Raw genomic sequence first — 27807 nt, forward strand, 5'->3', positions numbered from 1 at the left:
TATTTGGTTAATTACTATTATGACAACATTTTTGACAAATTAAATTATATCACGAGAAACGATTGTATGAAATAAGGATATTATCTCTTTCCAATAGTTTTATACCATATCAGTATTCTTATCTTGAATTTTAGGATTTTAATTTGGATTTGAATTTTTTCACGATGAAAATATTGATGTGGCATAAAACTATAGAAAAAAGGGATACAGATAAAGTGATGTCACTGTTTCATACAATCATTTTCCATTATATCACATGTAAATCGTAGGTTTATTCATAACCACTAATTCATCATTATTGAAATGCTAAAAATTAAGGCCAAATTTCTATTTTCCAGAAAATAATATGATAGTGACAACATATCTAGTAGTTACTATCATTAACATTTTTGTGATGATATAATTTTTGTTAATATAAAATTTACTTTTTACAATGATGTAATTGTGACTGTTTAAATTAGATCACAAGTAAATCATCATTGTAAGTGTACAATTGCTACCAAACCCATTGGTCACTACCAATTAATCATTAATAAAATGCTAAAATTGGCATCAAATTCTTTTCCCGGAGAAATGATGTAACAGCGGCAACATTTTTAGTAGTCACTATTATTAATCATTATAGTGACTATATTTTTTCATTATAAATTTTACTTTTTTACTGATGTAATTTTGACGGTTTAAATTACATCACAAGTATATTGTTACAAGTAAATCTAATTTTGACGGCTTACAATAATTGTTATTTAATAAAAGTCATATTTCAAATAATTTTCATGACATTTGTTATTAAAACAGTACCATGTTATAATGTGTTATGAAAAATCCTAAAATTGAATATAATTTTAATTTTGAAAAGTAATTCCATATAACAAAAATTATTTTTATTTTAAATTAAATAAATTTTATTTCACCCAAAACAAACAGTGTCCTTTTAGACAAATTGATAGAATATAAGGATGTAACTGTTATTTCAGTTAAAAAGGGTATTCTTTTTCAATGAATTCAACTAGGCTCTTCTACTAATGGAAACCGTCAGTTAATCAGTTTAATTGTTAACAGATGTTGATGTGGCATGCTATGCTAGCAAAAAAATTGAAATTATTTAAAGATTTTAAAATATTATTTTAAAATTAATGAAAATATATACATTTAGAATGAACTTAGATAAATGGTTGTCCAAATTCATTTAATTCTAGACAACCAATTGTCCAAATTCATTCTAAATAAGTACAAAACTATAGAAAAATAAAAATTACAAAAGTATTAAAAATAACTAAATATTATAAAAACTTAATTTGAATCGGACCTTTGTTCAAAAAATATAGAAAAGTATTAAAAAATAACTAAAGAATTTTAACTGTATTAATGTACCACCCCTAACCCGTATCCATCGCCGGACTAGGGTTAAAGGCATTACCGAACAAATCGAAACATCTAACATTCATTTAGTAATCATCATAACATCAGAGATCAAATATCAAAATAGAGTCCCTTATATAGGTCATCGAGACCTTAAACGTGCTTTAGAAAAGGGTCAGGACTAATCCAAACATATACAAAATTTTTCACAACTTAAATAATTTTCAAAGTTATACAGGTCACACGCCCGTGTGAACAGACCGTGTGCCTTACACGGCATTAGACACACCCGTGTGTCTAGGCCGTGTTCAAACAGGGCAACCATACTGACTTGCTCACATGGCCACAAGACACGCCCGTGTGCTTTGGCTATGGTCGAATCTGACTTGAGCCACACGGCTAGCCACACGCCCGTGTGTCTTGGCCGTACTCGAGCCTGACTTACATTTGTAGGGTACCCCAGAGGACACATGGCCGTGCAACATAGCCATGTGTCGCACACGACTGAGACAACACGCCCGTGTCTCTGCCCGTGTGGACAAAAATAGGTCATTTGAATAGCCAACTTGCCACCCCAATTGGGTCAAACCTACAAGCACCAAATCAAGCATAATTGATCAACCATTTCAGCCAATATATTTACCAAATAATACATAATTCATGCTAAAACATTGCAATTCATTTCCATTTTCATTTCATCACTCAATTCATACCAAAACTTAAACTAACATCATGCCGAACCAAATGATCAATACATCATTCAAACACATGCTATGAGCTTGCCAAACTTCATCTATTTTAACTAACCAAAATCATACCAAAACTTGAACACTGGCATCATAAATTATATACCATTATCAAACTATAAGTTCAAATATAAACTAGCCAAATCACATGGCTAAATATATATATAAACATCTCAAAACATAATTCCATAACTACTAGCCTATACATGCCAGACTTCAAAATATACATTTTCAAAGTACCAAGATGAGGTTCGATATTGTGGTGACGATCCTTGATGATTCCCGAGCTCACAGTAGCTACAATATCTATAAAACAATGCAAATACACACAAAGTAAGCTTTCAAAAGCTTAGTAAGCTCGTACCAAAAATCATAAACAGTATATAAATTATGAAACTTCAATACATAAGTATTTATAATTTCTCAAATCATCTATCAATTCTATGCCAATACAATTCATATGTTCATACCAATTCAATGAACTTCACATACATAATATCATCTACCACATAGGTATCGTACATACCTGAACCTTCTGTACTTATTAATTTTCGTTCTCACCTTCCTTTCGAATATTTTAAGACTTTCTGTGAATTACTATTGCTTCAAACTTTCGCACACCTAATACTTTAAAGGTTAGCCGAAGCTAGAATGATTCTGCACACTTAGTGCCATCTTAATTAACCGAAACTATATCAGTATCGCACACTTAGTGCCTCATATAGCCGTAGCCAGTTTAAATTGCACACTTAGTGCCAAATACCATTGATTTACCATCGTATAAATCCAAACCAAATATATATACGATTCATGTATAATTAAAGTAGCAAAACATACTTATAACATCATATTTTGTGTACGAACTTACCTTGTACTCGAAATTTGTCGACTCGGATTGTTTACTCTATAATCTTCGACTTCCCTTGGTCTAAGTTCAAATTCCTCTTTTCTTGATCTATACGTATTCAAAATTAATCCTTTTATTCACCAAATCATTCAAAACAATCCATATACACATATTTAGGGCATTTTGCAAACTAACCCTCACATTTTTACGTTTCGACACTTTAGTCCCTAATTCACAAAATCAGAAAATACACATAATTTGCTTATACACAAGCTTAGCCAAATATTTTTCTCTCTCATACAAGTCCAGACATTTCATTTATTTCACATTTTAGTCCCTCAAAATAACATTTTTACAATTTAGCCTAAATTGCTCAAATTCATCAAAAATCCAAAGACAAAACATGTAAACCCAACATCAAGCTTTCATATTTCACCATTTAACAACACAAAACTTATGAATTCATCCATTTCATATTTCAAAATCATCATCAAAATCAGAAATTAAGACATGGGCTTGATAGTATACGAAGCAACGATTACAAAAACGTAGAAATTATCAAAAACCGAGCATAACACATACCTTAATTAAGCCTTGTGTGTGTCCAAACTTAAAGCTCTCCAAACCTAGGTTTTCTTTTCTATTTTCGGTGTATGAACATGCATAATGGCCTTATTTTTTATGTTTTGTTATAATAATATTACTTTAATATGCATTTTACCTTATTACCCTTGCATTTAAAACATTAATATGTCATTAACTAATGTCCACTAATGTCATTTAATCATAAATTTGGTCAAATAACCACATAAGGACCTCACAATTATAAATCCAAGTCAAATAGGCACTTTTAACATCTAGCACACAGCTTTTACACTTTACGCGATTAGGTCCTTTTATCAAATTAAGCACACAACCAATTAAATTTTCAGACGAAACTTTCACACATGATAATTCACATATTTTAAGCATGGAAAAATAATATTAAAACATTTATCTGACTCGGATTTGTAGTCCTGAAACCACTATTCCTACTAGGGTCAAAACCGGACTGTTACAATTAACAATTGGACTTGAATTTTTAAATTTAAAAAGTAAAAATGCTAAATTATTTAAAATAAAAGTAAAAAAAAAAAACTAAATTTTAAATATAGAAAAAGTACAATTACTTAGGCGTATTTTAACATTTATTAATACATTAAAATAAGTTTTTAAAAGTAAAAATTTTAAAAATGCCACAAGTAAGAAAAGGTTAAAAGTTTACGGTTAAAAGGTTAAAAAAATCGAAAGGAAAGATAATATGGTGGAATGGTTAAAATAAGTATGGGGGAGCAGTTGAAAATTGGGGGATGAACGTAAAAAAAAAGAAAAAGAAATTCTATCCGTTTAAAAGAAATTAGCTATTACTACTTAGACTTGTTATTGTAAAAGTATTTTCATTATTTATTTCATCCCCCCTTGAGTACGATCATAGGAATACTGTAACAACCCCTACCCGTATCTGTCGCTGGAGTAGAGTACGAGGCATTACCGAGAAGCACGAAACACTTATAGATAATTTAAATACATTTTCATAACAACTTGTCTCGATTTCATACTATTTCGTATTTAAGTTTTATTCACTAAAGTCTTTGAAATATCATCTTTATGCAAATAACACACATGAGGTACATAATTCCGTAGTTATAAATGAACACATTTATCAAACATATTCCATGTTTTTATATATATATAGTCTCAAATTTACATGTATCAATTACCATCACTTCCTCGTATTTCAGACAAATACGTGTAACAATTCATAAATATGCAATTCACTAACTCTTTCTGCCAATCACGATTTAAATTGCCAAATCACTTATTGAGCCCAATTTCAATGTACACTAAAATCTATCATATAAATTTGGATGTACGTATTCATCAATAAATTCCATGTACAGATATCATCATCTCTTATTTCCACATACATTTACTTTCCACATTCATGAATTCAAATAGCATATACAAGACATACCAATGAATTTCAGGTACGTTTTCATGATATTTCATTTCGAACTCAGATTATTTCATACTAGAAGTTTTCTCATTAATTCATTTGGAATACCAATTCATACGGATAATACACTCAAGGCGTAGAAATATATAATCACAAATGAACTCATTCATCAATCGGGTTTTATGCTCATGTCTCATCAACTCGTATTTCCTTATGTCACATAATTTCATGTAATACTTACCAAACTTTTTCAAATTAGTGAACATCTTACGGAATTGGTCTGCACCGGTATGCACTGAATTTCACTGACAATCACTGATGCCATAGCATAGCTATGGTCTTTTCACTAGAATGCCATAGCTCAGCTATGGTCTTACATTTTATACACATATCACACCGATGTCTTATCCCAGATATGGTCTTACACAGAAATCACTTGTCACTTGTAGCCGAAGCTATCACTATTCACTGATCAGGTAGCCGGAGCTACCATTTTTCACTAATCAAGTAGCCGATGATCGGTGGCAAGCTACCACTTTTCATTGATCGGTGCAGAAGCTACCACTTTTTACTTGCCATTTGTCCTTGATCAGATAAGTGTAGCTGAGCTATCACTTATCACTTTCATTTGTCCTTGATCAGATAAGTGTAGCCGAAGCTATCACTTATCACTTTCACTTATCCTTGATCAAATAAGTGTAGCCGAAGCTATCACTTATCACTTTCATTTGTCCTTGATCAGATAAGTGTAGCCGAAGCTATCACTTATCACTTTCACTTGTCATTGATCAGATAAGTGTAGCCGAAGCTATCACTTATCACTTGTTGCCATGGTCCAACCATGGTCTTTTCCTTCAATTTATCTTGTCACTGAATTGTAATGCTCAATTTGATCATTTATTCAATTTTCATGTTTTTACATTATTCGCGATTTTATCATCAATACATATAAAATAACACATCATGAAATTCATAAAATTAACAAATGGTTACTAAAATTTAGTTATACAAACTCACAAGTACGATTTTTGTATTATAACGATATTCATAATTTCATAATAAATATTCCAAATAAAACATTATATCATTTCTAATTCAACATTTATCGATTATAATCGGGCATGTGATCAAGTCATTCATATATATATATATATTTACTTTTCCTCCTCCTCCTCTCCATCCACATCCTTAGTATAAATAACACAGTTGTAAGTAACATCATCCATAATTTTCACTATTTACTTATGTGAATATTCAAGCTGTCCATCCGTATCATAGTCACTAAATCATTTTTATCTTGAGCTACAGAACTCGAAATTAAGATCCATAAATTTTCCCAGAAACTAGACTCATATGTTTTCTTGCCATAAAAATTTCATAATTTTTGGTTGGGCCAATTAATACAGTTTATTCATTGAAGTCTCCCCTGTTCTGCTGTCTGACAGTTCCAACCCTTCTTCACTAAAAATTAATTATCTTCTCGTACAGAATTCGAATGATGTCTTCGTTTGTTTTTCTTGAAAATAGACTCATTCAGGATTCTAAACATATAAATTTAAGCCCATAATTGTTTTTATCCAATTTTTGATGATTTTTCAAATTCAGAATAGGGGAACCCAAAATCATTCTGACCTTGTCTCACAAAATTTATCATATCTCATGATTTACAATTCCATTGCTTACATAATTTATTCTATAAGAAACTAGACTCAATAAGCTTTAATTTCATATTTTATTCATCCTCTAATTCCATTTCTAAAATTTTTGGTGATTTTTAAAAGTTAAACTACTGCTACTGTCCAAAACAGTTTTAGTGCAAAGTGTTGATTTCCATTTTTCCCCAAATTTCACAATTCATACAATTCAGTCCTTACTCAATTAACCCCTCAATTAAGATAATTTTCTCAATTAAAACTTTTCCTAGACATTAGAAGTTATTTCATAACTATTTAAATTCAGAATTTCCACATGAAACTTTAACTTCAAACTCTTTTACAATTAGGTCCTAAACATTCACTTTCTATTCAATTCTTTCAATAAAATCAGTATATAAACAATTTAAAGCTCTAATTCCATGCCAAATCATCATATAGTTCCAGCACATATTCATAGCAACTTTCAATTTCTTTCATAGAATTAAAAACTAATGAATTCAACAAGTGGACCTAGTTGTAAAAGTCACAAAAACACAAAAATTCAAGAAATAATCAAGAATTGAACTTACTTGAAGTAAAAATATGAAAAACCAGCTTGAAGGAACTCTTCCATGGTGTTTTTGCTGATGAGAATGCAGAAAAATAAAGAGAAATCTAGATAATTCCACTTTAGTCCTAGCTTTATTAAGTAAATTTTGTTCTCCTTATTTTCTTGCTGATTTCATGCCTTGCCGTCCAGCCCAAAGAGACCTTGGGTCTATTTTCCTTTTAAACCCTCTTTCTTTTATCATTTAAGCTATTTAATCATTTCTCACAATTTTGCATTTGATACAATTTAGTCCTTTTTGTTCAATTAACTATCAGAACTTTAAAATTTCTTGACGAAACTTTAATACTAACTTATTAACACTCCATAAATATTTATAAAAATATTTATGGCTCGATTTAAAATTCCCGAGGTCTTAATACCTCATTTTTCGATTCTAATTATTTTAATATTTATTTTTAGTACGCTATTCACTATTTTAAAATTTTTTTTTCCTAACTTCATATTTAACTTATACTCACTAAATTAATAATATTTCCTACTCATTTGTCGGATTTAGTGATCTCAAATCACTGTTTTGACACCACTGAAAATTAGGCTGTTGCAACTTCTAAGTATTTCGTTATACAAACTATATTACAATTTGACCCGTGCACTTAAGGACACTATCATTCTCAATTCTTATATTTTTGGTGTTTTATTTATTCTATAAATGATAGTGTGTTTATCGGTGGTTAGTTTTCTGGGCTTAGTTGATTATTATTGACGATTTGTTAAAAATTTCTTCACAATTGCTTTACCAATGACAAAGTTGTTGTAGAAAAATGTTGATTTTGTTTGGTCGGATAAATTTCAACAGAGTTTTGACCAGTTGTAAGCTTTATTGACAGAAGCTCCAGTATTGATTCTACTTGAATCCAGGAAAGAATATGTTGTTTACAATGATGTGTTGCTTAGTGAGTTGGGTTGTGTATTGATGCAGGACGGAAAGGTTATAGCTTACACTTCTCGATAGCTTAAACCACACGAGAGAAATTTCCTACTCACGATTTAGAACCGGTCCCGATAGTTTTCGCTTTGAAATTTTGGAGACATTACTTGTACGGCGAAAGATGTCATATTTATACCAATCACAAAAGCATAAAATATTTGATGATTAAAAAAGAATTGAATCTGAGGCAACGAAAATGGCTTGAGCTGCTGAAAGATTATGATTTAATAATCAATTACCACCCCGGGAAAACTAATGTTGTAACTAGCGCATTAAGTCGAAAGTCTTTATTTGCACTGAAAGCGTTGAACACTCAATTGACCTTAAATCGCTATGGGTCTATTTTAGCTTAATTGAAAGCTAGATCATTTTTTCTTCAGAAAATCCGAGAGTTACAAAATGATGACTTGAAATTGATAGCTAAATGTGAACAGATTCAGAATGACTAATCTACTGAATTTAGTGTTGGTAATGATGGTACCTTATACTTTCGCAACCGATTATGTGTTCCAAATTATCCAGAATTGAAACTAGACATTTTATCTTAGGCTCACGGTAGTACGTACTCAATTCATTCGGGTAGTACTAAAATGTTTTGTGACCTGAAGCAGATGTATCGATGGCCAAGAATGAAATAGGGGATTTCTAATTTTGTAGCTAAATGTTTGGTATGCCAATAGATTAAAGTCAAACATCAGATCTCGTTTGGATTATTATAGCCTGTTATGATTCCTAAATGAAAATGAGAGCAAGTCACGACGGATTTTGTATCTAAATTGCCTTTGACACCGAAGAAGAAAGACTCGATTTAGGTTGTTGTTGATAAACTGAAGAAACCAACTCATTTTATTCCGACCAAAACAGACTACTCACTTGAAAAGCTAGTTGAGTTGTATGTATCCAAGATTGTTAGATTACACAGAGTGTCGTTGTCTATTATTTCTAATCGAAACTCAAGATTCACTTCTAGATTTTAGGATAAACTTCATGAGGATCTGGGTACTAAACTTAATTTTAGTACAGCGTTTCATATGCAGATAGATGGACAGTCGGAACGGGTAATACAGATTTTGAAAGACATGTTACGATGTTGTATCATTTTGTTTGAAGGTAGTTGGGAAAAATATTTTTCTTTAGTCGAATTCGCCTATAATAACAACTATCAGTCCAGTATTAAAATTGCACCGTTTGAAGCTGTATATGGAAAAAATTGTAGAACTTTGTTATACTAGTCAGAATTGAGCGAAAGCAAGTTAGTTAGGATAGATTTTATTCGAGAAACTAAAGATAAATTCTATGTTATTCGAGATTATTTGAAAACGGCCTCTGACCATCAGAAATTGTATGCAGACTTGAAAAAAAAAGATATTGAATTTCATATCTGTGACAGAATATTTTTGAAAGTCTCCCATTGAAGAAAAGTATTACAGTTTGGCAAAAAAGTGAAACTTAGTCCAAGGTTTATCCGGTAGTATGAGATTGTCGAGTGAATTGGTCTTGTGGCTTACAGGTTAGCATTACCTCCCGAAATCGAAAATATTCACAAATTTTTTCATGTTTCGATGTTGAGGCAATATAGGTCAAATCCTTCACATGTGATTTCTTCCAATGATATTGAATTACAGCTTAATTTGTCGTATGCAAAAGAATCAGTAGCAATTTTACCTTGGGAGGTGAAGGAACTTCGTAATAAACGGGTACTGTTAGTGAAAGTTTTGTGGCACAGCACGGTCTTGAGGAAGCTACATAGGAAACAGAAGAATCGATGAAGTCACAATATCTGAACTTTTTCTCAATTAAAAAATTTTCAAGGATGAAATTTCATAAGGGGAAGAGTTGTAACAAACTGTTTTCAGTGGTGTCTGAAACAGAGGTTTCAGGACCACAATTCTAATGTGTGAGTCCGTAAATATTATTTATTTAATATTTACTATGTTATTAGAGTGTCGTATTAAAGTTTGGTACAATAATGTTTATGTTTGAATATTTAATTAAAGAAAAAGAACTAAATCGTAAGTGTTAAAGCAGCTTCGGTTCTAGGTTCATCTTTGATGGAGCTATGGCATAAGTGTTTGGGACATCCTCAAATTACTTTCTTTGGTTAATAACTCTAGGGAACATTTAAATAAAGCATGTGAAGTGTGTCATCGTGCTAAGCAGGCTAAAGAGTCTTTTCCTTTAAGTAGTAATAAAGCATTGAGAATTTTTTAATAAATACATTATGATTTATCAGGACCTTATAATCCCTCGTCTTCCTATGGAGCAAGATATTTTTTGACATTAGTTAATGATTTTTCACGTGTTGTATGGGTATATTTATTGGTTGATAATAAAGGTTTTTCAATTTTTTATGTCCTTTAATTCCATGATTGAGCGCCAAACACAAATTCTAGATTTTGAACAATAAATATAGGCCAAAGTAAAAAAAATAAAGGCTTAATGGTGTAAAAAACCTTAATTTTTTTAAAAAAAAATTAATTGAGCCTCTGTTTGCACTTAATTAGGTACTTAAACTACCAAAATGCATCAAAAAAGTTTTTTGACCACTAACTTTAATGGTTAATGCCCTAGTTTTTTTTTTTTTTATTAGTTATCTTCATCACATGCCACGTTGTGGTTGCAACACATGAAAAAAAAATGATGAAATTTTATTAAAATAAAAAAATTATTTAATTTGTTAATATAAACCTCATTGATTTTGTTCCATGATATTTTTAGGAAAACTAAATAATTTTCTTCATATATGTATATATATAGATAGATATATATATATATATATGTATTAGGTGAATACATATACATGACATTGTTGCATATCTTTTTACACAATGGTTGAAGAAAAACATAAACTAGCTCTTTCTTAAGCACTTAAGAATGTTAAAGTAGGTAATTAATTAATTTTCTTTAAATATTTATATTTGATATATATTTTAATATAAATAGACAATTAAAAATTAAAACATTTGTATTTATGTTCACCTTTGTAATTCGAGTAACATTTAAATAATTAAAATGAAAATATTTAAAATATTATAAAATTATTAAAATATACAAATTTATTAAAAATATAAAAATATATAGAAATTTATTAAAAAACCGACAGTCCTAAACTTCTTTATATGTGTTCTTTAAGTTTTTATCCCAATTTAATACCTTCTTTAATATTACTCAATTTAGCTTCTTAACTCTCAAAATACGAAAGCGGTAAAGAAATAAAGAGATAATGAGACACGAAAATAGAAAGGCTTTGAACTCTTCGTACACGAGAATAAAAGTTCCAATGGGATAGTTTCAACCTTTCTTTTATTTTTTATTTTTATTTTTATTTTTTATTTTTTGTTTTAAATTATAGTTAGTTGTTTGTTTTCTTGATACATATAAAAGCTCAAATTTACAACTATTCTTATTAGGTTTTAATATTTTCCAAAATTTTTAATAAATTTTAAATATTTTTCTATATTTTATATAAAAGTTTAATATTTTCTTTTATATTTTCTCCTATATATTTTTATTGATTATAATAATAATTTTTTCTTTTTTCACCACGATGTAACACTTGGTGGAGATTAAATTTTATAATTTTATATTTTAATAAACTTTTTATAATTTTATATTTTAATAATTTGAATATTTTAAACAAGTTTATAATGAATTTTAAATAGTTTTCTATATTTTCATAAATTTAAATATTTTTATAAATTTTGAACATTTTTAAAATTTTATTGATTTTAATAAATTTTATCATTTTCACCATGTGCCACAACCATAACGTGACACATTTTTGAAAAAAATTGAAAGGCTTTCACATCTTTACACTAAAAGTATTTTAGTAAAATAAATAAAACTCATAACATATCTTAAAACTATTAATAATTGCTATACAATTTTCAAATCAACCAATTCTAGAACATTGATTTTTACATATATAAAACTCATAACAAACCAAATGATATGATTATAAACTCATTTATATAAAATTATATTAATATGTGATTTCATTAATTAGAAAATTGCTAATATATGTTCCATATAAAATGACTGCTTCATTTTTTTATTTGCTGGTTGGAATTGCACTCAACGAGGCAGCAGCAAATGGAGTTATCTGACCACTACTCGACGACAAGGCCTAGTTAGCACTGCCGCCTTATACTTTCACAACCTTACTGCACAAGTGGGTAACCAACTTAGAGCTTGAGGTGTGAAAGATGGAGGTTTGATAGTGGCACTGCAACTTGGAGCAGAGAATCGAATTACCACTAACATCGTACCGGAGGATGTCAATTCCCTTGCATATTCATATTTTGAACTATAGCTCTTGAAGATCTTGTTTACAACCGGCAATGCCACCAGGCCCGGTGGAATTTTTTGCCTAATTCCAGCCCTAAAACCTAGCTAAAAGCTTCCAAGCATCGGCAACCGAATCACCTGCCTGCACCATAGACATCTAGACTGAAATGAATAAAGCAGTTTATCTATTAGCTTTGCACTGAGATAAAGCAGGAATGTTACTTAACAACAATATCATATTTTCATTAATTCCCTCTATAATTCGCCAAACAACCAGTGCATCTATTGGTGTTTCAAGGGAGATAACTCTTTTTTTCTCACAGTTTCACAGATGAAACATACTTAGTACAACTAAAAAAGGAAAGGGGGGACTCTCAGTAATGTCCCTCTCTTGACAATATATTTAGTTCGTCTCAAAAACAAACCAGATAATACAATCATAATCAACTGCAAGTGGTAGTTTCTGGCGAAGTTTTATGCTGACCCTTCATCTTGCTTTGCTTCGTCTGACTTTTGCTTCGATGGGTCTAACGGAGATGAAGTGCCCTCCACTCCCATCTCTGCTTTTAGGTCATTGATGCTTTGCTCCAATTCGTTTATACGGTTTCCCATGTCGTCGAGTGCTTAGGAGTTAAGTAAACAATAGTTGTCCCACGCTAAATGGTAATACTATTTTCATTTAAAGTAATGCTAATAATAGTGTGAAACATGACCAAGTTTTGAACTTCTTAAAATCTGGCCAACATAACAATTATTAGATAGAGGTTCACATCATTGTCTCAAAAAGCATCTTAGTCTTATAATCTAAGATTTCCCCATAAGTTGACAAATGTACATAACTAATATTTAGACAATCCAACCTATTTATGTAACAATAAAATTAAAAGCTCAACAAGAAAACTAGACAAATTTTTCATTACCAAATACGACAAACCATTTACTAGTGACATTTGATATATTTGACAAAGTTGTTATCTTATGAAAGAACATGTGAAAGGATATTCTTGGTGATAATGGAATCAGACATTGTTTGAAACCTAGATTGCTGCAAATAAAATCTTTGTCAATACAGATATAAAATCCAACAAGAGAGGGTCCAACTATAACTCACTCACCATTTGTTGAAGAAGATTTTGCACCTACAAAATTCCAAGAAATCATTATCAAAGACTTATATAAGTAAGGAAAAATAAAAAAACCTAAGCAAATCACTGCTGATTTACATCCATTAGAGACTATTATCCGACTAGGCAATCTAAAATGTTCCTAATTAATCAAAACTGGCAATAGTTATGCCCTCCAGGTGCTAGCAAGAAAACATACATTAAAAGCAGTTCTTGTTCATGTTATAATGTATATATATAGAGAGAGAGAGAGAGATTAGGAACTCACAAAAACAGTCATATCAGCAGTGCTTTGCTTTGAGTCATCCGAATTTTGCCCATCCTACAAAGAGTATAACAGTTAGCGGCCATACCACACATCATTAGCATAAGACCTTACAACAAAATTAAATCCTTAGCTACGCTGAAAATGTACTATAACGAACTTTACACAAATAATCAAAATTTCTTTTGAACCTTGGAGGAAGCTGCAAAAGGAAAAAAAAAAAAAAACAAGAAGAACAAGGAGTTCTACGCCATTAATTAAAATTCGGGTATCAGAACAAGTAAAACCTAAAAAAAGTAATGAAAACTACACTAAAACTAATAATAGAGCCCCCCCCTAAATTAAAACACGAACGCCAGCATTTCAAGCGCAAACATTTTTAATCCAAAAAAATAAAGGTGACTAAATCAAATATATAATAATAAAATCCAAATGAAGCGTCAAAATCCATAAAGATCCACGAGTTTTAGAGAAAAAAAAAAGATCTAAATCAAGTCGCTCATTATTTCAAAATCCTTTATGAACAATGAGGATTATGAGATTAGATCGTAGCGTTCTGGGTAATTAAAAAGGATTGGAGCAAAGTGATAATGAGGAAGATTATCAGTTCAAATTATTGTAAAAAAAAAAATAAGAAAGAAGAACAAGGAAAGGGAGTAACATTAACCATTGTTTTTGCAGTGGATCTTTGGATGCTCCCCCGTTGCTAACCCGACCCGTAGCTTCAATTTGAAAAGTTGGGCGAAATTAAAATTTGTGGCTTCGCTCTTCTTCTTTTATAGGCTGGTGGTCCCCTTCCTTTTTCATCCCGGCTTGCACCTTTTATTTACGCAATTGCCACTTCCTCGTGATAAATAGTTTATATTTAATTTATTTTTTAAAAAGGAATTGTAATATATTATTATTCTAAATTTTGTATAAAAAATTTTTAATGAAAAGGAAAGATTTTGGAATTAATGTTCGAATTTGTAATTATCTATCTCGAAAATTTGAATCTGCATCTCTCTCATGTGATTTACCAAACAGTTACATGTAAAAAGTGACGATTTTTTAATTAAGTTTTAAAAAAGAAAATACAAAATGTGAAGGGTATTTCTGTGAATGCGAAATGGGAAACTCCAGCGAGTGAGGGAGCGCCTAGTGGATTCAAAATACAAATATTAAGTAATGGATCCCTTCAAGTGAAAGTCTTTTCAAGGGAATGGATTCATCATTCATCAATTGCTAAAAGAAAGAAAGTTCAGACAAGCATTTCATCCAACTGAAGTACATCATGATTACTGGCCCAAACAAAAGAAAAGTACATCATGATTCTAGGCACGTGACTCTCACACATGCATCTATACCTCTTCCTTATCTGTGAAGTGTAAATTAAGAATTTAAGAAAGAAAGTTACAGTTTGCCTGGATTCCCACCTCGTAAAAGCTTTTGATAAAACAGCGCGCGCTTCATTTTACCTTTTGACTATCTGATTTATCGCTCTCGTAAGGATTCTCGGCCATAGAATACCATAAACCACACAGTATAAGTAAGTGAAGACAAAGGAGTAGGAGAGACGAATACAAGTTTGATGGAAATACGTTCCAGCACAGCTCGACTCCTACGAAAATCAACACGCTGTACAAACAAAAATATTCATGAATTATTACAAGGAACTAACTGCAACCAGTTTTATTCAAATCCGCATTGGGAGTAAAGAATTTACCGAAGCAACGTAGGGAATGGTGTTATCCACAGAAGGTGAGGCAAACTATAGAAATACCTGCAATCAGATGAGGGATCAGAAATGGTCTGATTCCATGTATAAGATTTATGTAGAGAAAGAACCGATTATACATAAACTAGAAAAGTGCTTATCCAGATACTTGTACTATAGCACAACACTTACCACGAATAGAATTGATAATGTAATGAACGGGCACATATAATGCCGATGAAGTTTCCAACAAACATCGTTGTCACAATATCTGGATTCATTTCCACCAAGTTTAGTATTGCAATGAAGAACAGAAGGAATAAAGGGATTCTTTTCAAAAAAGAACCCATGGAAGGGTCACAACTTACGTTCTTTCTTGAGGGTTTTCGGCCATGCAGAGCAAGATGTTATCGAACAGAAACTAATCCTCGAGCGCAAAAATTTAAAAAGCCCACCTTCATGCCTGCAAACCGTATATAAGAGCAATCAACATGATGTATACAAGATACAAGGCAACAATATAGCCTAAAAGGCTAAAAACTAGAAATTTTATGATAAATAACACAAACATTCCCCAAATTACATTTTCCTGAAAAAAAAATTATTCATAATCACATGTTTATCACTTTTTACTGCGAACATAAGCCATTTCACTTACTTGCACCATTTATAATGAGCGAATACCACGAGTAATACAAGGTGAGCAATCAGCAAAGAGAGAGCAAATTCCTTTGACACAAAAATTGGTTCGGGAACAAACTTGAAGTTGACAGACCTAGCCAAAGGATAAACATCAAAGTTAGAACTCAACAACACCCATCGTTGTGCAAGTAAAATACAGAAAAAGTTGTCTGAAAAACAATGAAGTGCAAAGTGCAGACCACTCTAACAGACAAAACGACAAGCATGCTCATGCATATAACCACCTGTTAGGAAATGTCATCTTGAACCTTTATCGCTTAATTGGCTAAAAGAAAAACCTTTATCCCTTCAAAAAGTTACTAAAGAACAGTACTCCTGACCCCTAAAATCTATACAGCTCTTTGTATGAAAAGCTATATTTTTCAGAGGCAACTTTATACTAAGAATCGAACTACTCAAAATATGTTTAATACCCTCAAAAGCAGTAACAGAACAAATATTATAACGCATATGCACCGTGGAGTGCTTTTGTATGAGTTTTAAAATTTAAGTTCATTGACTGCAAAAGGGCACACGATCCTTACGGAGATCAAAGAAATAATTTCTTATCAAAATGATTTATAAAAAACAAATTTCTCAAGTTCGGAATTCTTTAGGTCATGTTTTGATCTAGCAATACAATATGTAGTCCTATGCACAAAAGAAAACCCAATATGTAACCAAGCTGATGGGGCTATCAAGCTAATATTACTTGAAATATCAATAATAAAAGAAAAATTACGTAAACAATATTTTTATTTACCACCATTCAGAGAAATGGCACTGATTAATCCTGTCAATATGTTAGTAATCGGCAACTAAGGGGAAGGGTGAGCATTTTCAATACTGTAAAATTACCAGAAGTGGACGAAGATGCGTCCAAGATTAAAGGCTCGTGATATATATTCAATTGGAAATGATAATAAAAATGGCAGCCCCAGCACAATCTGCAGAACCCTTTACTGAGTATGAAGAAAAGAATCAACACACTGGCAGGCAATGCCTCCTGCCACAAACATTAAGTGCAGTAGTCCAACTCACCTAACCACATTGAAAATAAGTTAAGATGCATGGAGATTTATATTTACTTCCCGTGTTAAGAGAGGAAAAGAATGTAATCTATAAAGCAAGGAAGGGAAATAGAAATAGAAATCTCGATTAACAGGAAATTCTTAATGCTAATTATAAGTCCTCAAGGGCCAAAGAGGAATAGTTGACACACCTGCACAAGTGCCGCACCAGCTAAAGCTGATATTACCCCACTGATACTCATAGCCTGTTATAAGAAGTGATAACAAAGAAAGACAGAACTGTTTAAGTATAATATCTAACCTAGTTGCTAATTACTAGAAAAATGTAATCAAGCAGAAGTTAATGCACCTTTAGCATGAGTATAAAAAGAGATGGAGCATAGAGTAGGACATTCATCTTTATCGAAACGGCAGCACTACACATAAAAAAAGAGGCAAAGTAGGATCCACTTCTTTTCTTTTCCTTCTTAGAAGGGGAAAAAGCTACTGATAAAATGAGCATAGTACCTAAAAATAATCAACCCCAAATGCCACCATCCAAAAAGAATAGATCCCATTGCAGCATGGAGGAGTGTCATTGCGAAACAGTCATTAAACAGACGAAGCACAAATATTGAGTGAACTCGCTTTGAAAGACAAAGCAGGAAAAGAGCCCACCACGGAAGCTGCAAAGACGTTTTAAGAACAGTAAACGATAATATAGAAAACCAAGACAACGAAATACAGAGTAAGAAACATTAACAATCAAGAACATTTTCATTTAAATCACCAATCTCGAGTTTACTAGTTTCGAACTTTCAGAGCACTCAGGCAAAGAAATATATTTATCAGCTTTACCAAATCATATAACTAATCAGTAACAAAAAGCAAAAATAGCCTATATTAATGCCTGAACGGTAAACAAAAGCAAATTTCATACCACATCGGTCTTTACATAGATTAATAAGACAATGCCCAGGTTTATGATGTATAAAATCCCAAACAAAATCTGCAATCAAAAACAAAATAGAAGTAAGTATAAATAAAGCACAGATCACAGACAAGAAAATTCAATTTGACTAAGCACTAAGATCACCTGAGCTGGAAAAACTTGTCCTCCAGTAACATACTGAATAGCAGAATAAACATAAAGGAAACCAGCTGGGTAAACAAGCGGTCCAGTGTCTCCTTTCAAGTTCTTATAATCCCTTTCTCCTCCAAGAAACCCACTTACCTGTCATCTTAATAAACACTAATTCCACATTATCCCATCAAATAAAAACGAATAGCCAAATTAACCCATGAAGTAAATTAGCTTGATTAGTATTAAAAAAAAAGTACCACACCTGAGACATGTAAGCGTCCCAATCTATCTTCGTATCTGAAAATTAAAAACCGTGAGAAGTCACCGTGAGTTCAATTATACGGGGAAAAGAAAAGAAAAAAAACAGTGAAGATGGGATTTTGGTTATCTTACAAGGGACGTAAGCGATGATGAAGGAGACAAGGAGGGAGTCAATGATGAGTAAAGCCAACGCCATTGTTGTTTTGGGGTTTTTCATGAATTTGGGGATCAAAGAAGATGAAGCAGCAGCTTTTTTCCGAGAGCGTTTGGCATGAGCAGAGGTTGAATTTTTTACTGCCATGGCTGTTTTTGCTTTTGGGTTGAATTTGGTGTTGGCTTGATGAAGGAGAAAGAAACTGGAATGCTTGAGTTTTCAGAGAACAAACGGAGGTAAATGAAAGAGTTGGGTACACTTGGGTTTGACTGTGGACCTTTTAATTTGGGCTACACCTACAAATTGGTCCCGTTTGACGGGCCGATCAACCCAATCTTTAAAAAATTAGAAAAAAATCGATTTAATTAAAATTTGATGGATGAATTTGATCATATTGAGCAAGTTTGATAATTGGGCAGGCAGCAAGTCTTTAGCTCGATGATTGGGCAGGAGAACAACAGTGGCCAACAAGTCTTTAGCCCTTAACACGTATCAGAACCCAAAAACGGACCTTTTACTGCTTAAAAAACATGGGATCCATTTTTTTCAGACAAAAGCTAAATCCAAACCTGTCGAATGCAGCAGTTTTTGGTTAATAAAATACCAATGGTTATCCTATTACAAATCCATCAAAGCTGTGTTGTCTCTTTCCAAAGAGCACTAGATTTTTTGTCGACACTAAAGCCGTCCCCCAAGAACCAAAGGAGCCCCGTTTCTCATCCACGTGTGTGACCATCACTGTCCGAATGTACACCCCTCAACACTTCCCTTCCCCCACCTGTCATCTCCTTTTCCTCCCTTCCTTACGCTCTCCTCTTTATAAACTCCCTCCCCTGAAATCCCTCTCTCATCATAAAACTCAGACCCCAATTATCATCTCCCATGGAATCCCAGAATCTCAAACACCGTTCCAGGGATGACCCTCGTTTTACCACCACCACCTCCAACGAAAAGAACAGAGCAAACAGGCGAGAAAAAAGAATGGCAATGGCCAAACGTGGGCTAAGATCACTAGTCATAGCAGTTTCCTTCCCTTTGTCTCTCACCTTGTTAAACATATACTTGTTTGGTTCAGGTCGTGGTTACGCCTCTTTAGCCAAACCTTTCTGGTTCCCTCCTTTGTGGCTTTTACATACGGGTTGCTTGGCTTCGAGCTTCTTGATGGGGCTGTCAGCTTGGTTTGTATGGGTTGAAGGTGGGTTCCACGTTAAACCGACGGCTTTGTCTCTTTATTTGGGTTACTTAGGATTGAGCATGGCTTGGCATCCGACTGTGCTTTGGATGGGAGCTAGCTGGGCTGGGTTGCTTGTGGATTTGGCGATGGTTGGGACTTTGGTCGGGTGTTCAAGAGATTTTAGAAAGGTGAATCCGATTGCTGGTAACTCGGTTATGCCTTGTTTGGCCTGGGCTGCGTTTTTGGCCACTGTAAATCTAAAGCTTGTCTTCCTTTGAAGCATATACCACCATCTTTTGTTCTGCAAGAATTCTCTCATGAATAAGATCAGGTTGTTGGTTTGTTCATTAGATAGCTTAGAAAGAAACACGTCCTTTTGATTTTCCTGTTGCTTCGTACAGTATCATGGTTTTGTTGTACATACTGTCCATTTTAGCATGTTTTTCAATGGAATGTTTTGTAGTTTGAGATTTTTAATTTCAGTTGTTTCTCGATCCATCATCAACCACCATTTCTTAGAGAATCTTGCATCCAAGCTGAGCTCAAAGTAAAAAAGAAAATTTCAAGGCACGTTCTACTTTTTACCTTTCATGGAGAATCCTTCACGAATCTCGAAAGGAAGAAGTTGGGAATTGATCTCAATAGAATTAGCTTCATAAACCAGAAAATGAACATCAAAAGGTAAAATAAAAAGATTTGGCAACTTTTTTGCTCTCTAGTTGGTTTCCACCAATCTGAAAAAAAAAAGCTTCAATTCGTATTCACAAACACTTGTCAATCAACACCCAGCAGCCCAAAACATTCAAGTATTCAAGCATGGAACACGTTTCCTAGTGTTACACATTCAAAGCTGGCAAACAGAAGAAGTAGAGAATGTCCAAAATTGGATAGGTAAACGGAACTATTAAAAGAAAAGAAAAGAAAAAAAGCACATGTTTGATGACAAGCTAGTCGACCTGGCACAGCTTTCTCAAGGTTATGGAAATTCTCCTATCCTGCATCAATTCCTGCCCTTCCCACATTTGTAACCCCGGCTTGCGGTTTATCTCGTGTTTCCATAGGTATCGAGCTTCTCTCGACATTATAACCAGAGAACCTGGAGTCAATAGAACAGGAACCTTGGTCGTGAGTGGATGATTTTCACGATGCTCCACAATGTCGGAACCACCTTCTTCAACTCGAGTGAAATGCATCACGCATGATGACTCTAATGACACAATGCCAATTCCATCTTCAAATCGCATGAGGTCGACATGAGCACAGATTCCCTGCACAATGTAACAGTTAAAAAATACAGATTCCCTGCACAATGTAACAGTTAAAAAATACTTTTCACATTGATTATGGAACAACATAAACAACTCCATAATGCCGCACCTCACCTGGATGGTATAAATTCACAATTAGTTGATCAAACAGAGGTTCTCTCCACAATAAATTTGATGGTAAAATACAGGGTTTGGTGCCCCCATTGGAGGTAACCGAGTTTATGGGTTCAGATACGTGATCCTCAAGGAAGACTGCTTCACGTATAGAGCTAGAAAGCTCAATAGCCCATGCAGGAAGATCTCCAAATCTCATGGCCTGAAAAAAACTGGTTAAGAACATAAATCCGACGGAACGTAATAGCAATTACCAGGAAAGCGTTTCAGTCCGATTCGAGAAACAAAAATATGAAACCTAATTTGATAAGGTAGTTTTTTTCCTATTTATTTAGTAAAAATTACATACAATTTATAGGAGCATAACAAAATTTTTGGAAGTTTTACTATCAATACGGAATCAAACCAATACAAAGAACAACATATGAAGAACGGACTAAACTGGAAAAAACCTGACAAAATCCACAAATGGTATACACACATAGTAGGGCTGAAAATACAGCCATGACCATTATGCATGATGAAACTCAAAATCCCATGGCCCTAGCATTTGCCAAAGCTATATAGTTCTTCAACTTATATAAATTTTGTAGTTCATGAATCATTTGTTTTACTCGATAACTGCATAGTAAACTACATGTTGATGAGATTGCTAATTTTACTGAATTGAATTGCTAGTGTTGATTAGATAAACCAGTCCAGAAACAGTTTTAAGACACAATTGATACAAAGACAAATCTATTTCAACGATGAACCAATGGCAATTCTATCATCCCACCCAAATGTGCAGACTAACTAACTGAATTGTGTCCCTCAAACCCCTTAAATTCAGACATTAACAACTAGGAACAAAATATATATGCTAAGCTGCTAAAAATGGATACACGAACCTGATTGTGAGAATCTTCGTTGAACCACCCTTCTGCAACAAAATCAAATACCAAACACTAGTACTTATCAGCGAAGACTCGGCGCTCGAGACGTGCAAAAAAAAAGGGGGAATGAGGAAGAAAAAGAACCGTTTAGCAAGGCGGAAACCAGAGAGGATTGGTGTTGAGGTGAAAGGAAGCCTCTGCATAGCCATAAACCATTGATTTCCTTGATCTGTTCCCATGATGGGATTGGGTTTTGGGGATCCAAGTCTTCGCTGTCTGATGATTCACCGAATACTTCCCTCAAAAGTTCCTTGTGATTCTCCATTTTCACTAAGCTTTGCTTACAAACCGGACTTCGGCTTTGCCTTTAATAGCTCTTATGGGCTTTGTTTGTTTCCAATATATCCGTATGAAGTTAATATGTAATCCTTCGATCTAAGTTGATTCAATTTATAAATTCCATTAAATAAATTTATAAAAATAAAAATATTAAAAATTAATTTAATTGATTCAATTAATATTTAATTGATTTTAATCAATTTTTATTCGATTTAATTAGTTCGTAATCTCATATCTATTTACGAATCAATCGATGTAATATATTTTCTTAAATATTTTAACTAAATTTTAATCCACCTAATTATAATTTATAAAGAAACAAAAACAAATCCAAAATAAATTATTTATCTCTAAATTTTATTTTTATTAAAATTATCTTAATATTTTCATAAATTATTTTTCTATTAGAAAATTATTTGGTATTTTTCAAATTAGATCTCTAATCCGTTTTGATGACAACCACATTTCCGTCAATCAATTGCAAATGGTAAGAATATTTTTATTATATTTTAATGTTGTTTAATTTTTCTATTTTATTGTTATATATTAATTTAATATTTTGTATTTTTTTACTTATATATGCGGAAGATCAAATTTTGAAGGCTTATATTCGTAATATACCCGCTCCTTTATTACCCTTGATTGAACCCTACTTGAGAGATGTTGGTTTTTCGCACGTGGCCCTTAGAGGTAAGGGGCGTAAGTTGGACCCGACACTCGTAAGCACTTTGGTGGAAAGGTCGAGACCCGAGACGCACACATTTCATCTTCCATGCAACGAGTGTACTATCACTCTAGAGGACATGCAATTATAACTCGTGTTACCGGTAGATGGGTAGGTAGTCACTGGGTCAGTTCACGCAGCCGACTGGAGAGATGTATGTGACGAACTTTTGGGGAGGGTTCCAGAGACGATTTATGAGGCCGGATCGAAATGGAATTCATTTGCGACTACATCTTGTCACCCCTAAAAGAAAAGCCTTGTAGTACTACATCTTTAATTGCCTTCCAAAATAATGATACAACGATCCCTTTAAATAGACTAATGTTGAAAGGCTAAAACCACTAAAATATCCCTCAAGTAATCAAAGTTCAATTGAGAGACGAAACCTTGCTTAGAGTCTAAAACACGACTGCTTACTTGAAGAATACGGTGCGTCGTCACGATGTCCCATGCTTCCTCACTTTTATATATTCTCACTTTTATATTTTATAGTAATTTAATTTGTAACACCCCTAACCCATATCCGACGCCGAAATAGGGTTACGGAGCATTATCGGACTTATACCTCAAACAATCATACATTTCATGATCATCATTCATTCAAATCAAAAACCATTCATAATCCATCATATAGTCCCTAATACAAGCCCTCAAGGCCTAAAATAGACATTAAAAATGGTTCGAGACTAAATCGAGTACTCAAGGAATTTTCAAAAAACATATAAAATTTTCAAATGTATAGGGGACGCACGCTCGTGTGACCAGGCCGTGTGGGCATATGAAATGGGGCCACATGCCCGTGTCCTTACCCGTGTCCTAGCCTGTGTCTAAACTAGTGAGCATACTGACTTGGGTCATACAACCAGACCACACGATTGTGTGCTAGGCCGTGTATCCTTCGAAATGGCCTCACACGCCCGTGTGCCAGGCCGTGTGAAAACTGAAAGGTATACTGACTTGTGCCACATGGCCAAGCCACACGTCTGTGTGCTAGGCTATGTGAAGCTACTGACTTGCAACAATTAGAAAACACAGGGGACACATAACCATGTCACCTGGCTGTGTGTCACACACAACTGAGACACACGCCCGTGTCTCTACCCGTGTGGACAAATATAGGTCATTTTTCAAGCCATATTTCTCACCCAAATTGGTACCAACCAAAGCTCAACAATTTACATACAACCATGGCATAAATAGGCATTCAAAACCAACCAATATCAAGTTTATAACATGTTATAATATCACACACAATCATGATAATCATAGGTACCTTAATAAACCAATTATAACATACCAAAATTGTAACACCCCCTACCCGTATCTGTCGCCGGAATAGAGTACGAGGCATTACCGAGAAGCACGAAACACTTACAGATAATTTAAATACATTTTCATAACAATTTGTTTCAATTTCATACTATCTCATATTTAAGCTTTATTCACTAAAGTATTTGAAATATCATCTTTATGCAAATAGCACACATGAGGTACATAATTCTATAATTATGAATGAACACATTTATTAAACATATTCCATGTTTTATATATATATATCATAGTTTCATATTTCCATGTATCAATTACCATCACTTCCTCGTATTTCGACAAATCGTGTAACAATTCATAAATATGCAATTCACTAACTCTTCCTACCAATTACGATTTAAATTGCCAAATCACTTATTCATTTAATTTCAATGTTCACTAAAATTTATCATATAAATTTTGATGTACGTATTCATCAATAAATTCCATGTACAAATATCATCATCTTATATTTCCACATACATTTGCTTTCCACATTTATGAATTCAAATAGCAAAGACAATACATACCAATGTATTTCAAGTACGTTTTCATGATATTTCATTTCGAACTCAGATTATTTCATACTAGAAGTTTTCTCATTAACCCATTTAGAATATCAATTCATACGGATAATACACTCAAGGCGTAGAAATATATAATCACAAATGAATTCATCCATCAACCAAGTTTTATGTTCATGTCTCATCAACTCGTATTTCCTTATGTCACATAATTCCATGTAATACTTACCAAACTTCTTCAAATTAGTGAACATCTTACGGAATTGAGTATTTCGTTTTTTTTTTCGATGCTATAGTTCAACTATGGTTTTACACATCTTTACATAATGATGCCATAGCCCAGCTATGGCATCATTATGTAAAGATGTGTAAAACCATAGTTGAACTATAGCATCGAAAAAAAAAACGAAATTATGGTCTTACACGTAATCACATATCTCACTGATGTCATATCCCATATATGGTCTTATACATAAATCGCTTGTCACTTGTCACTTGTCACTTGTAGCCAAAGCTATCACAATTCACTGATCAGGTAGCTGGTGCTACCATTTTCATCGATCGGTGGCCGAGCTACCACTTTTCATTGATCGGTGGCAAAGCTACCACTTTTCATCGATTAGGTAGCCGAAGCTACCACTTTTCACTGATCAGGTAGCTGAAACTACCACTTTTCACTGATCAGGTAGCTGAAGCTACCACTTTTCATCGATCGGTGTTGAAGCTACCACTTTTCAGTTGTCATTTGCCATTGATCAGATAAGTGTAGCCGAAGCTATCACTTATCACTTTCACTTGTCCTTAATCAGATAAGTGTAGCCGAAGTTATTACTTATCACTTTCATTTGTCCTTGATCGATAAGTGTAGCCGAAGCTATCACTTATCACTTGTTTCCATGGTCCAACCATGGTCTTTTCCTTCAATTCATCTTGTCCTTTGAACTGAAATGCTCAATTTGATCATTTATTCAATTTTCATGCTTTTACATTATTCACGATTTTATCATCAATACATATGAAATAACTCATCATAAAATTCATAAAATTAACAAATAATCACTAAAATTTAGCCATATAAATTCACAAGTTCAATTTTTGTATTATAACGATAATCATAATTTCATAATAAATATTCCAAATAAAACATTATATCATTTCTAATCCAACACTCATCGATTATAACCGGGCATGTGATCAATTTATACACGAGTCATTCATATATATGTATATTTTTCCTCCTCCTCCTCTCCATCCACATCCTTAGTATAAACAACACACTTGTAAGTAACATTATCCATAATTTTCATTATCTACTTATGTGAATATTCAAGCTATCCATCTGTGTCATAGTCACTAAATTATTTTTATCTTGAGCTACAGAACTCCAAATTAAGATCCGCTAATTTTCTCTTAAACTAGACTCATATACCTTCTCACAATAAAAATTTCATAATTTTTGGTTGGGCCAATTAATACATTTTATTCATTGAAGTCTCCCCTGTTCTGCTGTCTGACAGATCCGACCTTTCTTCACTAAAAATTAATTATCTTCTTGTACAGGATTCGAATGATGTCCTCGTTTGTTTCTATTGAAAATAGACTCATTCAGGATTCTAAACATATAAATTTAAGCCCCTAATTATTTTTATCTAATTTTTTATTATTTTCCAAAGTTAGAACAGGGGAACTCGAAATTATTCTAACCTTGTCTCACGAAAGTTATTGTATCTGATGATTTACAATTCCATTGCTTACATAATTTCTTTTATAAGAAACTAGACTCAATAAGCTTTAATTTCATATTTTATTCATCCTCTAATTTGATTTCTATAATTTTTAGTGATTTTTCAAAGTTAGACTACTGCTGCTGTCTAAAACAGTTTTAGTGCAAAATGTTTATTTCCATTTTGCCCCAAATTTCACAATTCATACAATTCAGTCCTTGCTCAATTAACCCCTCAATTAAGATAATTTTCTCAATTAACACTTTTTCTAGACATTATAAGTTATTTCATAACTATTGAAATTCAGAATTTCCATATGAAACTTTAACTTCAAACTCTTTTTCAATTAGGTCCCAAACATTCACTTTCTATTCAATTCTTTTAATAAAATCAGCATATAAATAATTTAAAGCTCCAATTCCATTCCAAATCATCATATACTTTCAGCACATATTCATAAAAACTTTCAATTTCTTTCATAGAATCAAAAACTAATGAATTCAACAAGTGGACCTAGTTGTAAAAGTCACAAAAACATAAAAATTTCAAGGAGAAAGCAAGAATTAAACTTACATGAAGCTAGAGTATGAAAACCAGCTTGAACCCTCCTCCATGGCTGTTTTTCAGCTGATGAATATGAAGAGAAATGAAGAGAATTCTAGATATTCCAATTTAGTCCCATTTTTATTTGGCCAATTTTGGCAATTTTCTAATTTTGCCGTTATTTCATCCATTTCCTGATTTTTCTCGGCTATTGCCGCCCAAAATATCTCCTTTAGGACTGTTTTCACTTTAGGTCCTTCCTCATTTGACAATTGAGCTATTCAATCCTTCTAGCAACTTTTACACCCTTTTCAATTTAGTCCTTTTTATTTAATTAACCACCCAAACGTAAAAATTTTCTGACTAAATTTTAATACTACCTCACCAACACTCCATAAATATTTCTAAAAATATTTATGGCTCGATTTATGAAGTTGAGGTCTCGATACCTCATTCTCGACCATATTTACCTAATTAATTCTTTTAAATCACCAAATTCACTAATTCA

At 32.8% G+C, this 27807-nt stretch overlaps 4 protein-coding genes and 1 long non-coding RNA gene across 6 annotated transcripts; 1 reads left to right on the top strand and 4 right to left on the bottom strand.

Moving 5' to 3' along the window:
* Positions 1 to 12649: 12649 nt before the first annotated feature.
* On the bottom strand, positions 12650 to 14600 carry LOC108477135 (heat shock factor-binding protein-like). 2 transcript variants are annotated; one of them, XM_017779589.2, is made up of 5 exons: positions 14488 to 14600; positions 13824 to 13877; positions 13547 to 13570; positions 13434 to 13476; positions 12650 to 13051 (listed from the first exon to the last, which is right to left on the bottom strand). In XM_017779589.2, the coding sequence occupies exons 1-5, from the start codon at positions 14488 to 14490 to the stop codon at positions 12906 to 12908; spliced, it is 270 nt and encodes an 89-aa protein (XP_017635078.1). In that variant the 5' UTR covers positions 14491 to 14600; the 3' UTR covers positions 12650 to 12905. The 2 variants fall into 2 exon arrangements, with proteins under 2 accessions (XP_017635078.1, XP_052879585.1); XM_053023625.1 differs by having other exon boundaries at positions 14482 to 14578.
* Positions 14601 to 15010: 410 nt separating this feature from the next.
* Positions 15011 to 19147, bottom strand: LOC108477307 (dol-P-Man:Man(5)GlcNAc(2)-PP-Dol alpha-1,3-mannosyltransferase). Its single transcript, XM_017779809.2, has 13 exons — positions 18685 to 19147; positions 18554 to 18588; positions 18304 to 18441; positions 18148 to 18216; positions 17736 to 17893; positions 17578 to 17644; positions 17420 to 17473; positions 17056 to 17144; positions 16175 to 16291; positions 15885 to 15979; positions 15709 to 15787; positions 15526 to 15582; positions 15011 to 15437 (listed from the first exon to the last, which is right to left on the bottom strand). The coding sequence occupies exons 1-13, from the start codon at positions 18851 to 18853 to the stop codon at positions 15269 to 15271; spliced, it is 1296 nt and encodes a 431-aa protein (XP_017635298.2). The 5' UTR covers positions 18854 to 19147; the 3' UTR covers positions 15011 to 15268.
* A 294-nt stretch (positions 19148 to 19441) lies between these two features.
* On the top strand, positions 19442 to 20357 carry LOC108476702 (translocator protein homolog). The gene has a single exon (XM_017778979.2). The coding sequence runs from the start codon at positions 19589 to 19591 to the stop codon at positions 20156 to 20158; it is 570 nt and encodes a 189-aa protein (XP_017634468.1). The 5' UTR covers positions 19442 to 19588; the 3' UTR covers positions 20159 to 20357.
* A 92-nt stretch (positions 20358 to 20449) lies between these two features.
* On the bottom strand, positions 20450 to 22558 carry LOC108476701 (uncharacterized). The gene is made up of 4 exons (XM_017778978.2): positions 22282 to 22558; positions 22153 to 22184; positions 21258 to 21464; positions 20450 to 21148 (listed from the first exon to the last, which is right to left on the bottom strand). Exons 1-4 carry the CDS (start codon positions 22460 to 22462, stop codon positions 20828 to 20830), a joined length of 741 nt encoding a protein of 246 aa, XP_017634467.1. The 5' UTR covers positions 22463 to 22558; the 3' UTR covers positions 20450 to 20827.
* Positions 22559 to 26124: 3566 nt separating this feature from the next.
* On the bottom strand, positions 26125 to 27416 carry LOC128285320 (uncharacterized). Its single transcript, XR_008275818.1, has 2 exons — positions 27330 to 27416; positions 26125 to 26291 (listed from the first exon to the last, which is right to left on the bottom strand). It is a non-coding gene; the product is annotated as an uncharacterized LOC128285320 (long non-coding RNA).
* Between the last annotated feature and the right edge of the window lie 391 nt (positions 27417 to 27807).

The sequence above is a fragment of the Gossypium arboreum genome, chromosome 12, assembly GCF_025698485.1.
Source record: "Gossypium arboreum isolate Shixiya-1 chromosome 12, ASM2569848v2, whole genome shotgun sequence".
NCBI classification, from domain to species: Eukaryota; Viridiplantae; Streptophyta; class Magnoliopsida; order Malvales; family Malvaceae; genus Gossypium; species Gossypium arboreum.